Source organism: Crocuta crocuta, unplaced genomic scaffold (genome assembly GCF_008692635.1).
Source record: "Crocuta crocuta isolate KB4526 unplaced genomic scaffold, BGI_CrCroc_1.0 scaffold116, whole genome shotgun sequence".
Classification (NCBI taxonomy): Eukaryota; Metazoa; Chordata; class Mammalia; order Carnivora; family Hyaenidae; genus Crocuta; species Crocuta crocuta.
The window spans coordinates 2,237,717-2,254,847 of record NW_027531562.1 but is presented as its reverse complement, the minus strand read 5'-3'; the positions used below and the strand labels follow the sequence as shown (position 1 = coordinate 2,254,847).

Below are 17,131 nucleotides of genomic sequence, written 5' to 3'. Positions count from 1 at the left end.
TGAAAGCCTAGTCAACTGCTTTTTGCTATTTTTCTTTTCCTTGGTTGGTTGGTTACAAATGAAGCATTTGAAGTTTATGTTTTTTAAGTGTTATTGATTACAGTATTTATTTGATGATGTTGCTTAGATGCCCTCCTTTGTTGTGTTGCTGATCTTAGTGAAGTGGGAGCACAGCTACTGGGAGGAACTGTTTATATACCTTTTCCTGGTTCTGTTTTCTTATACTAATGATGGTTTTTAATATCTGCTGGACACTTAATTGTTAATATTGTTTACATTATTTGTGAATGGGATATTTATTTTACTGTGGATATTTATTTGTAGCAGACATGACACGAGATTTGCCTAAGTGGCCAGGAAAAAAAGATGATGGACATTTGCATTTATGCAGAAAGGAGGATATGTGTGACTGTAGTATGAATCAAAAGTTAGGTTATCATAAGTTAGGCGTTTTCCTGCTGGTGTAATTATTTAATTGGGGGCTGCCATTTCTGACCACGCTTCTTCAGTAGCTGTGGAAATATATTAGCAAATTTATTTATGCAAAATTAGCCTACTCTTCATCTTTTTCTTGCATTTTGGAGAATCTTCATAGCATTTTATAGAAATTGTAATCATCTAACCTTAGTTTAACTTAAAAAATTCATTTTGAATTGGTTTAAATTTATAGCTGTCAATCAGCAACTCTTAACCAAGGGGTGTATATCAGAATTATGTAGGGTTTTTCAGACTTCACATGTTTTAAAAGAACTCCTGAATTCTGATGATTAAGAACTATCACTGTTAGAAAAGGAATTATATATATTTTTTATTCATCATAAAAGCTAATATAAGAATGTTCAATCCAAAACTTTTTCTGCATAGAGTTTTCTTTTATATCCATGTCAGTTAGTAGAAAAATTAGTAAAATCACAGAACATTTTATGCTTTTTTCCTCCTAATGTATGTAAATTAAAACTTGAGCTGTCAGGGCAGTTTTGTGTTAGTAAATTATCCCTTTAGAGTTTGCCAGAAATTCCATGCTATAAGACATTTAGCCTTTCATTACCTTCGATTACTATCCCTGAATCTTGGTGTAACTACAGAATTCAGTAATTTGCCCTTGCAATTTTATAGACCTTGGGGGATGTTCCCTAAGCGTAAGCCAGAGAATCTACCTTATTTTGCTTCCTGTCTTCACCCTCCCAATTTCAGTCAAGTATTCAGTGCTTATTAGACAAATTTACACTTCCATTTTTTCTTCCTTTCCCATGATCCCAAGTATAAGGGGTGGAATAGTTTTAGAGTCATCTGAAAGTTTAGATTGATTCCTAAAGGGCAGTATTAAAAAGAGGATTTCTTAAGAGTTGACTGGAACGTTTAGTACCAACTAACTTACTTTTCTTGTAACTCTTTTCTTTAGGTGACAGAGATCTATTAAGATCTTTTTATCACTTTATTCCTGTTGCTCCTGCCATAGCTAAGCATTGCTATTTTCATTAATCTACCTAAGTGTAATCTTTTTCATCACTGTATTATCTCTTTAAACAAAATACATTTGTTTTTGTCTCAGTTTCCAGTTTTCTAATCACATTTTGCAGTTGGTATTTTGGAGGCTAGAAAGTGCCTTAATGGTCCTGAGAAAGAGGACTCCGCCACTATCCTATCTCAGTTTTGAAATTAGAGTGTCTTCATTTCCACTTCCTTGCATTTTATTCTGCTTTGGTGGTGGTGGTAGTGGAAGGATTATTTAAGGAGTAAGGATTACTACACTACACTAGTGGGTGGGTTGAGGTCTTGAGCCAGATCAAACACTCCAGTGCTTTGTTGGCAACATCCTAGACACCTAGTTACATTATATTGTATATGATTTGTTTTTTTTTTTTTAATGTTTTATTTATTTCTAGGGGAGAGAGAGAGAGAGAGACAGCGTGAGCAGGGGAGGGTCAGATAGAGAGGGAGTCACAGACTCTGAAACAGGCTCCAGGCTCTGAGCTGGCAGTCAGCACAGAGCCCGACACGGGGCTCAAACCCACGAACCGCGAGATCATGACCTAAGCGAAAGTCGGATGCTCAACCGACTAAGCCACCCAGGCGCCCCTATTGTATATGATTTGTACACACCAGGGTTTTATTTAATCCATATCACCATTAAGATATAGTACATGAGGATTTAGAAATTGGATTTCATGAGTTCTGAAGTTTGCTAGGTGGAGCAGCCTGAAATTGAAATGAAGAAGGGACTTAGTTAATTATTCAGGATAGCCAGAGACTTGGAAGAATACACTGGGGCATGCATCCAAAGGAGAGACTTCTCCAAGAAGAATGGGAAATTAAGATGAGGAGTATTGCTTTAGGGATAGAAAGCTTTCCCTGTCCTACCTCTGCCATTCCCCTCTTTTCTGATAAGAAATGTTATGTTTTGGGGGAGCCTGGGTGACTCAGCCGGTTGAGCGTCTGACTTTGGCTCAGGTCATGATCTCATGGTTCGTGGGTTCAAGCCCTGCATCGGGCTCTGTGCTGACAGCTCAGAGCCTGGAGCCTGCTTCCAATTCTATGTCTCCCTCTCTCTGCCCCTCCCCTGGTTGCATGCTGTCTCTCAAAAATAAATAAACATTAAAAAATTTTTTTAAAAGAAATGTTATATTTTTATCCTATTAACAAGTCTGTAATGATACTTATGACACATTTGATTTGTCTCTGATATTTATCAGAGAAATAAAAGTTTGTAGGTAAAGTAAAAAGGGAACAAGGGCTGTCAATAAAAATGCTCTGACATCTCTGAATTTCTGAAAATTTACTCCTCTTCCTATATTTTAGAGATTCTCAGTGGGGGATGCATAATGGAATTATCTTTGCAAATGCCTATGGTGTCCTACTCCAGGAAAACTGACTCAGAATCTCCTCACCAATTGAATTCTAACCCTCCTTAGGATTTTTCGATGTTCACTCCCTGGTTAAGAACCCATTTTCTCCCAGTGCTGTTTTGAAGTTAAACTCTGAAATTCAGTATTCTTTCTGTTTTTACTACTATGAAAATGTTTTATCAGTTACTTAAGAAAACTATCTTAACATTTAAGAAGGAGTCAGTAGATAGGAAGAAAATGAGAAAATAAGAAAGGACAAATGATGGGACTAAATTTCATGAAGTTACATTTGCTTCATTGTATCAATTATTAAAGTTATGTTATATTCTTATAAATATACCTATATACAAAAAACTTGCTTGGACCTGCCCTAAAGACCAACTAGAATTAGGAGACCACATCTGAACTGAATTGAGCATTGCTTACTTTCAGAGCTTTACCTTTGAGCTGGCATTGAAAAATGATCTTTTCTAATTTTCCTACCTATCCAGTTGTTCTTTCCAAAGGGAACATTTTTTCTAGTCATTTTTCCTTGGTTCACTTTTGTCTCTTCCCATTACTCAAGTTGAAACTTCTAGCAGAATTTGAGTCCCATAATGATGGTCATTTAGATTGGATGTGGCTTTTAAATACTTCTTTTGATACAAAATGTGTATTTACATTGCTTGGTACTCATGCTATTTTGAAGGAAATTAATTTTAATAGTTTTAACTTGAATATGTTTTCTTATAGCAGAAAAAGAAAACTAAGAACTTCAATCCACCAACACGTAGAAATTGGGAAAGTAATTACTTTGGGATGCCCCTCCAGGATCTGGTTACAGCTGAGAAGCCCATACCACTATTTGTTGAAAAATGTGTGGAATTTATTGAAGATACAGGTAGGATAGAAGATGTCATTTGCAAGAGATTTAATTTAAAATTTCACTTTTACTATACTGACAGTTTGTCGAATGTTCATGATTCATAAAAGTTAAGTTTTGAAACAGAGATGTATAGTTCTCATTAGGATTGATTGTCTTGAGTGTTAACTCTAGATATAGCTATCTGATATTTGCAGAAAACTTTGTTCTTAGCCATTAATGCTTTTGTTGGACTTCTCTTTACTAAATGGGTAAGTTGAATGCTAAAATGTTCAACTCTTATCCTGGAATTTAGAATAATTTGATTATTAAATTATGCTACCATTTAATCATAGTTACAATTTAAACAGATACTTTGAAAGTTTTGAATATTTTTTTAAGTCTTGTACTATTTTTATTACACATTTTACATATGAATATTTGTTTTAAATTTTAGCAATATTTATAAATGTATGAAAGGTTGCTGATTTGAGATGTTACCATTTTATTTGCTAACACACTAGCTCTGTGTGATTTGTATGCTTTTTTTTTTTTTAAATGTTTTGTTTTGGAGGGAGGGAGGGAGAATGGAAGTGGGGGAGGGACAGGGAGAGAGGGGGACAGAAGATATAAAGTAGGCTCTGCACTGACAGGGAGCCCAATGCAGGGCTTGAACTCAGGAGGAACTGTGGAGATCAAGTCTTGAGCTGAAGTCAGATGCTCAACCGACTGAGCCACCCAGGCGCCCCTATATGTTGTATTTTTAAACGAGTGTGCAGATATCCTTGCTATTTTATTTTCTTTTGTTTTTTGTTTTTGGTTTTTTTATATCCTCGCTATTTTAAAAACAAGCCTATGTTACGATTACTTTGCCCAGTGTAAACTATTATCTGAGGGATTGGACTAGCCTAAAGTTGAGGAATAAAGGTAGAATATTAACACGTTTATCATGAAACCTTAGTAATTGACTGGAGTACAAAATTGAATGGCTTGAAACATGAACTAATTCCATCTTAGCTTTGTTCTTAATGATCTTTGATAAATAAGCATTGTTTAAAGACAAAACTAGGATGTCTGTCCTGTCTAAAATGTCAGCCTCATTTTTACTTGAGTGTATGTTTTAGCCTTTTTAGTTTGATTATTAACTAAGTTCCATACTAATTGGATTGCCTATTTGATGAGAAATATTGACTTTCTGTTTTAAAAAAGAAGTAGAATATGGGGCATTAACTGTTACCCACTAATGTTAGAGTTGAAATATCCTGTATCTTCTCCCTTCCATTAATAAGTGTTAATTTATAGAGCCTACATTTGTATATACTCTTAATCATTTGTATTTTCCTTCAACAGTGTGTAGTTTTAGCCAAATATATTGTCTATATTTCTCTCCATCTTTGGTATTATAGAAATATAAAGCCTCTTAGAATGTTAGCTTTCTGCTCTGAACTTAAAATTTTTTCATTTGCTCTAGTAATATAATTAGGCTTTATGGAAATGACTGAGAAATTAGGAACTATTTTTCTTTAGTAATTAGAAAATAATAAAGTAATAATAGTATTTTGTACATTTATTTTTATAATTAAAAATTCCCACATCTTTAATATCTTCATGATAATTGAATGATTTGGTTTGAGGAAAATGTATGAGTTCCAAGTGTAAGATAAAGTGAAATTCTATCCCAATTTTTAGCATAATTTGCATTATTTCATTTAACTGACAGATAATTTATATATTTAAGTGTTTTTTTAGATGTATACTGGGGTGGGGCTCCTGGGTGGCTCAGTCTTCTGAGTGTCAGACTCTTGGTTTCAACTCAGGTCCTGATCTCACAGGTTTATGACCTCCAGCCCCTTGTTGGGTTCTGTGCTGACACTGTGGAGCCTGCTTGGGATTCTCTCTCTCTCTCTCTCCCCTCTCTCTCCTCTCTCTCTCCTCTCTCCTCTCTCTCCTCTCTCTCTCCTCTCTTTTCATCTCTCCCCACCCCCCCTCCTTCCTCCCCCACTTTTGCACACATGCTCTCTCTCTCCCTAAAGCAATAAACATTAAAAAAATAAAAAGAAGTATACTGAGGTACCAAGATCACAAGAATAGTTACATAGAAGATTAAAGCCCACTTCTCTTGTGGTGGTGGTGGTAATAATAATTGATTTTACTCATTACTGATGATCAGTCTTAGCAGAAATTCTCAGTTATTTGAATTCAGTATCAAATTCTCAATATGCACTGTGGCATAACCACCTTCTGTTGAAGGATTAACTTGTAATGTAAATATCAGATACTTACTATTTAGAAGTTGAACTTTTTAAAGAAAATTTTTTAACGTTTATTTTTGAGAGAGCGCACACGTCCATGGGCGAGTGGGGGAGGGGCATAGAGAGAGGGAGACGCAGAATCTGAAGCAGGCTCCAGGCTCTGAGCTGTCAGCACAGCCTGGCGGCAGGGCTTGAACCCATGAACCATGAGATCATGACCTGAGCCGAGTCAGACGCTCAGCTGACTGAGTCACTCACGTGCCCCTAAAAGTTGAACTTTATTGTTTGTAGTTCCTTAGGCATAGTGATGTAAATGAGCAGTACTTTTATTGTTACAATCAACAAACAGTCTGACTTAAAGAACTAAACTTTTTAAACAACCTTGAAGAAGCTATTATAGGTAGTTTTAAAATTCAGCTTTATTGATAAAATAAAATTCACCAGTTTTAATAAAATAGTTTTGATAACTCTGTAGTCATTTAAGCATCACCACAGTCAAGGTACAGAACATTTTCATCACCCCAAAAAGCATCCAGCATTTTATCATTAAGTATGGTGTTAGCTGTTGGGTTTTTCATAGATGCTCTTTATCAGGTTTAGAAATTCCCTTCTTTTCTTGTTTCCTTATATCCAAAATGGATATTGATTTTGTTGTGATTTTTCTTCATTTGTTGAGGTGATCTTATGGTTCTTTTAAAAATCATTTTATATGGTAAATTATATTAATCGATCTCCAAAAGTTAAACTAAACTTGCTCCTTGAGATAAACACCACTTGGTTATAATATTTTGTCTTTTTTATGTATCACTGGAGTTAGTTTGCTAAAGTGGTGTTAAAGATTTCTGCTTCCTGAGGGATATTGGTCTGTGGTTTTCTTGCAGTGTCTTTGTCTGGTTTTGATATCAGAGTAGTAAAACTGACATCACAGACTTGACTCTGTTTTCCTAAAAGTTTGTCCAAAATTGGTAATATTTCTTTCTTAAATTTGGCATAATTCACCAGAGAAACTGTTTGGACCTGGAATTTTATTTCTGAAGAAGTTTTTAACTGTGGATTAAAAAAATTTTTTAATGTTTATTTATTTTGAGAGAGATCACACATGTGTGCAAGTTGGGGGAGGGAGAGAGGGAATTTCAAGCAGGCCCCACACTCTGAGTGCAGAGCCCAACACGGGGCTTGACTCATGGTCACGTCATGATGAGATCATGGCCTGAGCTGGAATCAAGAGTCAGACACTTACTTAACCAACTGAGCAATCCAGGCACCCCTGGATTAAATTTTTTAAATAGATACAGAGCTGTATGGATTTTTTATTTCTTCTTGAGTAAGCATTGTTTTTTTTGTGTGTGTCTTTCAAGGGAGTTTGTCCATTTCATCCAAGGTGACAGAAGGTTGTTTATAAAATTCCTTATCCATATTTTAATGCCCGTAGCATCTGTAGTGATGGCGTTATCTTTTGATTTTGTATTACTAATTTGATTCTTTTTTTCCCTCTTATTAGAGGGTTTATCAATATTGATCTTTTCAGAGTCAACTTTTGGTTTAATTGATTTTTTCCTGTCTTGTCTATTTTTTAATTCATGAATTCTGCTTTTAATTCCCATTTTCTGCTTTCATTTGGCTCTTTATAAGTGTCTAGAAGTAGAAGCCTAGATTAATGATTTTGACCAATCTTCTTTACTATAATATTTAATGTTAAACATTTTCCTCTAAGCATTGTTTCAACTGCATGCCACAGATTTTGATGTTTACATTTGCATTCATTTTGGAATACTTTGTAATTTTCCTTTTGTTTTTTTTTGTTTTTTTTTAGATATAAGTCATTGGTTATTTTAGAAGTATTTTATATCTAAATATTTTCCAGGTATTTTTCTGTTACTTATTTTTAGTTTAATTTTATTGCAGTTGGAAAACCGTTTGATTTCACTGTAAGTTTTTGAGATTGCTTTATAACCCAAAATATAGTCTGTGTTCAGTGGGACCTTGAGCAGAATGTTCATTAAGTTTTGGGGTGAAGGGTTCTGTAAATGCAAATTATGAGGTCACATTCTTTGAGAGCACTGGTCGTCTTGGATATCCTTACTGATTGTTGTTGACTTGTTTTTTTAATTACTTAAAGAATTCTATTGAAATCTGCAATCTTGATTATATAGGTCTCTCTCCTTTCAGTTCTCTCAGGTTTTGCTTCATGGGTTTTGAAATTCTTTTAGTTAGGATTATGTCTTTTTTATGAACTAAGCTATTATATAAAGCATTCTCTTTGTGCTTTGTAATACTCCTTCTGAAATCTACTTTGTGTAATATTAACATAGCCCTGTGGTATTTTCCTTGAGTAATGTTTGTGTAGTATATCTTTTCCATCCTTTTAGCCTGTTTGAATCTTTACATTTAGTTTTTATAAGCAGTGTATTATTGGGTTTGACAGTTCATTTGTTTTTATCAGAGTGTTTATTAGATCATTGGTTTTAATATAATTATCAATATAATTGGTTCTAAATATCTCATCTTGTTTTTGTTTTCTTTTTGTCCCGTGTGATTATTTCTTTTTTTTTTTCTTTGCCTGATATCTTTTGGATTGAGTATTTTTAAAATTCTATTTTAACCCCAAATTTGGGTTATTAGTTTTATCTACCTTAGTTCTTTTTAGTGGTGTACTAGTCCATTTTCAAATATTAAACCACTATCATGTATAATTTAAGAACCTTGTTTAACAGTATATTTAACCTTCTGATCCCTGTTCTATTGTTGTACATTTTAATTCTATAATTTTGTCTTTTTCTCTTTTTTAAATTTCCAGTATAGTTAATTTACAGTGTTATATTAGTTTCAGGTGTACACTATAGTGACTAAACAATTCCATAAATCATCCAGCACTCTTCATGACCAGTGCAGTACTTAATCCCCATCACTTATTTCACCCATCCCCCCCACGGTATTTCCCCTATTTCCCCTACGGTAACCTTCAGTTTTTTTCTTTAATGACCAGTCTGTTTCGGGGCACTTGGGTGGCTCAGTTGGTTAAGTGTCCAACTCTTGATTTTGGCTCACATCATGATCTCCCAGTTTCGTGAGTCTGAGCCCCAGGTCCGGCCCTGTGTTGACCGTGCAGAGCCTGGTTGCGATTCTCCCTCTCTCTGTCCTCTCCTGTTTCTGCTCTTTCTGTCTGTCTTAAAATGAATAAATAATCAAACTTAGTGTCTGTTTCTTGGTTTCTCTCTCTTTTTTCCTTCGCTTGTTTATTTTGTTTCTTAAATTCTACCTGTGAGTGAAATCATGGAATTTGTCTTTCTCTAACTATTTATTTTCGCTAGGATTTTGCTCTCTAGCACCATCCATGCATTGCAAATGGCAAGATTTCATTATGACTTAGTAGTATTCTATTGTATATATATACCACTTCTTTATCCATTCATTATCTGTCACTGGACACTTGCACTGCTTCCATAATTTGGCTATTGTAGATAATGCTGCACTAAACATACAAGTGCAGGTATCCCTTTGAATTTGTGTTTTTGTATTTTTTGGGTCAAGTACCCGGTACAGTTACTAGATTATAGGGTAGTTACATTTTTAACTTTTCAAGAAGCCTCCATACTGTTTTCTAGATTGGCCGGATCATTTTGCATTTCCACCAACAGGGCACAAGGGTTCCTTTTTCTCTACATCCTCACCAACACTTGTTGTTTTCTTGTATTAACTGATTTTCACCATTCTCACAGGTGTGAAGTGATAACCTCATTATAGTTTTGATTTGGATTTCCCTGATGATAAGTTATGATGAACGTCTTTTCATATGTTTGTTGGCCCTCTGTATGTCTTCTTTGGAGAAATGGCTGTTCATTTTTTCCGCCCATTTTTTAAGTGGATTATTTGGTATTTTGGGGTGTTGAGTTATAGAACTTCTTCATACATTTTAGATACTAACCCTTTATTGGATAGGTCATTTACAAATAACTGCTCCCATTCTGTAGGTTGCCTTTTAGTTTTGTTGATTGTTTCCTTTGCTGTCTAGAGCTTTTTATTTTGATGACGTCCTAATTTTTGCTTTTATTTTTCTTGCCTCAGGAGACATATCTAGAAAGATGTTGCTACAGCTGATGTCAGAGATGTTATTATTGTCTGTGCTCTCTTCTAGAAGTTTTATGGTTTCAGGTCTCACATTTAGATCTTTAATCCATTTCAGGTTTATTTTTATGCATAGTATGAAAAAATGGTCCAGTTTCATTCTTTGGTATGTAGCTGATCAGTTTTCTCAGCTCCATTGGTTGAAGAGACTGTTTTTCATATTGGATATTCTTTTCTGCTTTGTTGAAGATTAACTGACCATATGATTGTGGGTTTCTGGATTTTCTATTGTGTTCCATTGCTCTTTAATTCTGCAGTATGTTTTAAACATCATAGTACATATTTATAATTTTTGCTTTGAAGAGATAATTACTGTTATTTTTGAAAGATATTTTCTTTCAAAAGAAAGAAAAGATTTACAGTATAAATTTTTTTTTATGTAACAGCTTTACTAAAATATAATTCACATATTCTATAGTTCATCCATTTAAAATATACAGTCCAGGGGTGCCTGTATGGCTTAGTTGGTTAAGCATCCTACTTCGGCTCAAGTCGTGATCTCACGGTTCATGAGTTCTAGACCCACATTGGGCTCTGTGCTGTCAGCTCAGAACCTGGAGCCTGCTTCAGATTCTGTCTCTCTTTGTCTCTCTATCTCTCTCTCTCTGCCCTTCCCCTGCTCGCACAAGAGAGTGCACACTCTCTCTCAAAAGTAAATAAATATTTTAAAAATTAATTTAAAAAGTGATCTCTGATGTTTCAGTCCATCCACTTACCATTATAAATAAATACATACATACATACAATGTACAGTCCAGTGGTATTTTAGTACACAGAATTGTGCAGCTATCAGTGCAGCCTATTTTAGAACATTTTCACTACCCTAAAAAGGAGCCACATACCCATTAAGCCATCACTTCCTTTTGCCCATACCCATCTACCATTAAATTTCCCTTACTGATTTAAGTGTACTGGTCTTTTTGTGACTGGCTTCTTTAGTATAACATTTTCAAGGCTCATACATATTCTAGCATCTAGTAATAATTTTCTACTGGCAAACATTTGGGTTGTTTATATATTCTGAATGTTACTGGTGTGAACATTCCTGTATAAGTTTGTGTGTGGGCATGTTTTTCACTTAAGTTATATACCTATGCGTGGATTTGCTAGATAATATGGTAGGTCTGTGTTTACTTTTTGAGAAGCTACCAGACTCTCGTCCAAAGTAGCTATATCATTTCACATCCCCACCAGCAGTATAGGAGTTCCAATTTCTCCATATCTTTGCTAATATTTTTCTCTTTTTTTAAATTATAACCACGTAAATATGAAATGATATCTCATATGGTTGTCATTTGCATTTCCCTGATGACGAATGATGTTATGCATATTTTCAAGTGTTTATTTTCCATTTGCATATCTTTGGAGAAATATCTATTTAGATCTTTTGCCCATTCTTAAATAGAATTGTTTATCTTACTGTTAAGTTTAAGAACACTTTATATATTCTGATACAAGTTGCCTTAAGTATGAGTTGCAAAAAATATTTTCCCAAAAAAACATTCCTTGATGGTATCTTGTAAAACACAAAAGTCAGAAATTTTGATGAAGCCCAATTATTTTTTTTTTTAAATATTTGCTTAAGGGCACCTGCAGTAGCTCTTTCATTTGAGCGTCTTGACTTCAGCTCTGGCCATGATCTCGTGGTTTGTGAGTTTGAACCCCTCAACAGGCTCTCTGCTGTCAGCGTAGAGCCTGCCTCAGATCCTTTGTCTGCCTCTCTCTCTCTATCCCTCCCGTGCTTGAGCTTCTCTCTCAAAATAAATAAGTACATTTAAAAAAATAAAAACAAAATGTTTATTTTTGAGAGAACTCAGGCACGGGAGGGGCAGAGAGAGGGTACAGAAGATCCAAAGCCAGCCGTCTACTGACGCAGTGAGCCATAGGAGCAGCTTGAACTTAAACCACAAGATCATGGCCTGAGCTGAAGTTGGGTGTTTGACCCACTGAGCCACCCAGGTGTCCCATGATGTGAAACTCAGTTTTTAAGGTTTTGTCACTGTTAATGGTATCATGGTATCATGTCTAAAAAGGCTTTGCTCAGTTCAAGATCACAAAGATTTTTATGTATATTTTATGTATATTTTAAGAATTATGTGTATTCCAAGAATTTTATGTTGCTCTTGCTCTTAACATTGAGGTCTGATCCATTTTGGGTTGGNGTCAGCACAGAGCCCGATGCGGGGCTCAAACCCACGAACCGCAAGATCATGACCTAAGCGAAAGTGGGTCGCTTAACCGACTAAGCCACCCAGTCGCCCCGGTCTGATCCATTTTGAATTTATTTTTGTCTGGTAAAAGAAAAGGTTCTGTCTTGATTCTTTGGCACTTAGAGCTCCATTATCCAAGCACCATTTATTGGATTTCCTTGGCATTCTTTTTGAAAATCAGTTGACCATAAATATGAGTATTTCTGGGCTTCTCCTTATAGTTATCTATATGATTATCCATATATGCTGGTACCTCTCTGTTTTCATTGCTATAGCTTTGTAGTAAGTATTGAAATCAAGAAATATTGAGTCCTCCCATTTTGTTCTCCTAGGTATATAGTTATAAGCTAAAGGATTTTTTTTCTTTTCATTCAGCTTTTAAAAGACTGTTCATTGTCTTTTTAATGCTATCTGACACTTCGCTGTTTTCTGTGTTCCTCTGTGTGTAATGTGTTCTCCTTTCTCCTTCAACTCACAGATGCTTTTAAGGTTATTCTTTTTTTTTTTCTTTTAACAATTTTATTTAAAATGTTCCTTAATGTGTGCTTTAAAAAAATACTTCTACTTGAGGTTCCTGGACCTTCTTGGGTCTTCTTAGTTTGTAATTTTCAAATTTGTAAAATTTTAGGCCAGTCTTTCTTGAAATATCTTTTGTTGTTTTCTTTTTCCCCCTTCTTCTGCTCTAGACTCTCAACTACATGTATGTTAAACATCTTAAAATTATTCCACAGTTCACTAAGGCTGTGGAATTTGTTAAGCATTTTTTTCTTTCTGTGTTTCATTAGACTGTGTATCTATGTCTATATCTATAAGACTATTGCTATGTCTTCTAGTTCTTTGATTTTTTTTCCTATATAGTCAAATCTGGAAATTCCATATACATCTCTTTTTACTATGTGTCATTTTTATACCCATCTTGTTGGTGGTTTTTTTTTGTTTTTTGTTTTTTTTTTTTACATCTTTGAGTGTACTTAAAAATTTTAGGGAGGCACCTGGGTGGCTCAGTTGGTTGGGCGTATGACTTCAACTCAGGTCATGATCTCACGGTTCATGGGTTCGAAGCCCTTTGTCAGGGCCTGGAAACTGCTTCAGCTGTGCTGACAGCTCAGAGCCTGGAGCCTGTTTCAGATTCTGCGGCCTCTCTCTCTGCCCCTTCCCAGCTCACGCTCTCTCTCTCTCTCAAAAATAAATAAACATTTAAAAAATTTTAAAGATACTTGGGTGGCTCAACCAATTAAGCCTCCAACTTAAGCTCAGGTAATGATCTCACAGTTTGTGAGTTCGAGCCCTATGTCAGGGCCTGGAACCTGGTTCAGGTTCTCTGTTTCCCTTTCTCTCTCTGCCCCTCCCCTGTTAGTGCTCTGTTTCTCTCTCTCTCTCTTTCTCTCTCTCTGTCTCTCCCCCCCCTTCATTCTCTCTCTCTCTGTCTCTCCCCCCCCTTCATTCTCTCTCTCAAATAAACATTAAAAGTAGTGTTTGTGTTTTTTTTTAAATTTATAATAGTTGTTTTAAGGTCTTTGTTTTACTACTCTGCCATATTTCATTTCTGGATCTATTTTTGTTTCTGTTGATTTTTTTCCTGATTATGAGTAACTGTTCTTTGGTGGTTTTGATTTGATGTCAGATACTTTGAATTTTACATTATTGGGTGGTGAGTTTTCTAAGTGTTCTTTTTAGAGTGTTTAATTTGTTTTGTCATGTGTTAAGTATTTGTGAATCAGTTTGATAATTCTAGGCTTATATATGTGAGTTTATTTTGGTGGACCCAGAGCAGCTTTTATTCTATTGTTTATTTAGATCTACAATAAGGTGAGAACTTGACTCAATGCCCAGTATATTAAAGGTCTTTTGAGGTAGAACTTGAACAGTTATTCTCTGCCCCAGCGAGTTTCCTTTCCTAAATTTGGAGTATTCAGCCAAAGATTCCAGGACTTTTCTGCACATCTCTGAGGGTCTTTCTCTATCTCACCTTTTTTGGTATTGTACCCCTCTAATTTTGGCCTTTTCATCCTATTTGAACTCCTGTCTCCCATGTTCTCAACTCTGGTAGATCATTGTACCTTTCTGTATATTATCTAAAAGCATTTTCCAGGCACTAAATTGGGTTATTCAGACAGTTTAACTTATTTGCTGTTTTTCCTGCATAGGTCAGTTTTAAACTACCTGTGGCTCAATGTCTGACAACTTGTTTTATGTAAGGTTTCTAGTTTTTAGTTCTTTAATATAGTAGAGCAGTTTACATAGCAGTTAAGTCCTTCATGGTGGAATCAGATGTTTCTATAGAAGTTTTTATAATAGTACTTATAATAAGTTGTGTATAATAGTTGGGAAATGACCCTTGAAGTATGAGTGAAAGTAATGTGGAGTAGTGAGATTAAAAAGAAAGGGAATGATAGACTTCTCTCAGGAATTAGTATTATAAACCGGATAATGAGGTTGAAAGGTAACTCGAAAATGCCCCTCATATTGCTGGTAGGGCAACTGCCAGGTATACCATTAATGAAAACAGAAATTGTAGGATGAAAAATAGAAATGACATTTTGATAATGAATTCATATTATGTACATGTTAAATCTTCCAAGTGCTTCTGGGTAATCTGTATAAAAGCCCCAGGACTCCATTGGCTGTGTGGCTATGGATCTTTGGAAAATGGTTTAATCTTAAGATTTTGGTAACTGTCATTGTATAGATATTAATGTAAGTTATATGTAAGCTATGGAATTCAGGGTAAACATATAGAGTAAGAAGAAGTTTAGTGCAGATAGGCTGTGCAAAAGAGTAGAGGTCTAAAACACAAGAGAGAAGAAAAATTTTAATAAAGAAGCATCGTTATTAGCATTGGATATAAAGTCAGGCAACTTAGAATGATACTTTTTAAAACATTTTTATTGAGGTAAAATTCATATGATACAAAATTAACCATGTAAAAATATACAGTTCAATGACATGTAGTACATGTACAGTGTTGTGCAACTACCACTGTATCTAGTGTTAAAAGACTTTTATCACCCTAAAGGAAACTATACCCATAAAGTAGTTACTCCTTTCCCTATTCTTCCCTGGGCCCAGGCTGGCATCTGCCTACCTGCATTCTGTCTTTATGGATTGACTTTTTCTGAATATTTCATATAAATGGCGTCATACAATATGTGACTTTTTGTCTTCTGTCACTTTGCATAGTGTTCATTTGTAGTGTAGCATTTCTCATTGCATGGATACACTACATTTTGTTTTCTCATTAATAAGTTGGTAGACATTTAGTTTGTTCCACCATTTGGCATTTATAAACACCACTTCTGTAAATATTCATATACAAACATTTGTTTGAGTACCTGTTTTCAGTTACTTGGGGTACATACCCAGGAGTGGAATGCTGAGTCCTGTGGTAATTCTATGTTTATAATTTTGCAGAACTGTCGAATTATTTTCTACAGTGGATTCAACCATTTTACATTTCCACAAGCAGTACTTCCACAAGAAGTACAGGGGTTCAAATTTGTCCACATCCTTGGCAAATTTGAAAGGCAAAATAAGATTACCAGTAGGAGGAGGTGTACTGAGAACAGAACAGGAAATTGAAAAACTATAAAATGAAGGAAAAAAATCGCAAAGTCCCTAATAGGAATGCCTCAGTAAATGCTGAAGATAGCACACTTTTAAAGCCAGAGAAAAATTTCATTAAGATACCATTTTAAAGCAGGATTTAAAAAAGGGGTGGGGGGGGAGGAAATGCTTGGAAATCCACTGTGAGTCAGGAAGACATGGCAGAGCTAGTAGCTTAGTTGTGCTTTTTGTTAGCCAATCAGATTCTCTCAATATTGGTCTAAAAATTGTGTTTTATTCCACATATCAGTGAGGGGTGAAATAATTGAGGTGAGGTGGATGAGGTTTTTGTTTTGTTACTAAAGTAAATGTAACTTTATTAAATAAAAGCCTTTTTATTTAAACTTCAGCATTCCTACTTGCTCTATGGAAGAACTCCCATGTTTTCATCACTTGAACATTTTTTCACAAACATTGTTACCCTATGTCTTCTCTCCTCCTTTGCCCTACCAGTATTTCTCAATCCATTTTTTTTTAATGTTTTATTGATTTCTGAGAGAGAGAGAGAGACAGCGTGAGCAGGGGAGGGTCAGAGAGAGAGGGAGACACAGAATCTGAAACAGGCTCCAGGCCCTGAGCTAACTGTCAGCACAGAGCCTGACACAGGGCTTGAACCTACAAACCGTGAGGTTTGACCTGAGCCTAAGTCAGATGCTTAACCGACTGAGCCACCCAGGTGCCCTTGTCAATCCATTTTTAAGTTCGTTTGCTTGCATACTTCTCAGCCCCCACCATGTTATTCACTTGTCAAAACCTCAGCTTTGTTTAAATTAACCCCCTGCCTACTTTGTCCTTGACCTGCAAGTGGTTTATTGGTATGGCTAAACATAAATCATGTTTCACTTTAAATATATAAATGCACATCTGAAGAAATCCTATAATTCCTTGGTCAGTTTGTTCTCCTAAAGCATTATTTCTGTTTTAAATAACCATTTTGTCTTTATGTTTTCCCTCATATTTTGGAACATATTTAAATCTTCACAAATATTGCAAGGATAGTATGGTTAAGCATTTGTATACCTTTTACCTAGATTCACCAGTTACTTTTGTCACATTTTTTTTCCTGTCAGATTGTTTAATTAAGTTATGAGAGATTATCACACTTCACTCTTAAATCTTTTAGTGTGTATCTCCCAAGAATTAGGACATTTTCCCCACATAACCACAAGATAAGTATCACCTTCAGGAAATTTAACATTCATAAAATTTCCTCTGTTGTCCCCGTTATTAATAGGATATGTATGTATTAATGGG

General features: G+C 35.2%; 1 protein-coding gene across 2 annotated transcripts in view; it reads left to right on the top strand.

Moving 5' to 3' along the window:
* The window catches only part of ARHGAP5 (Rho GTPase activating protein 5), a 67,150-nt gene that overhangs the window by 25,543 nt on the left and 24,476 nt on the right, over positions 1-17,131 (top strand). Inside the window, exon 2 of one of the 2 annotated variants that reach the window (XM_077772749.1) lies at positions 3,582-3,726. In XM_077772749.1, the coding sequence (XP_077628875.1) occupies positions 3,582-3,726 (145 nt within the window). Of the gene's footprint in view, positions 1-3,578; positions 3,727-17,131 lie in introns of both variants that reach the window. The other variant, XM_077772748.1, reaches the window with a different exon arrangement.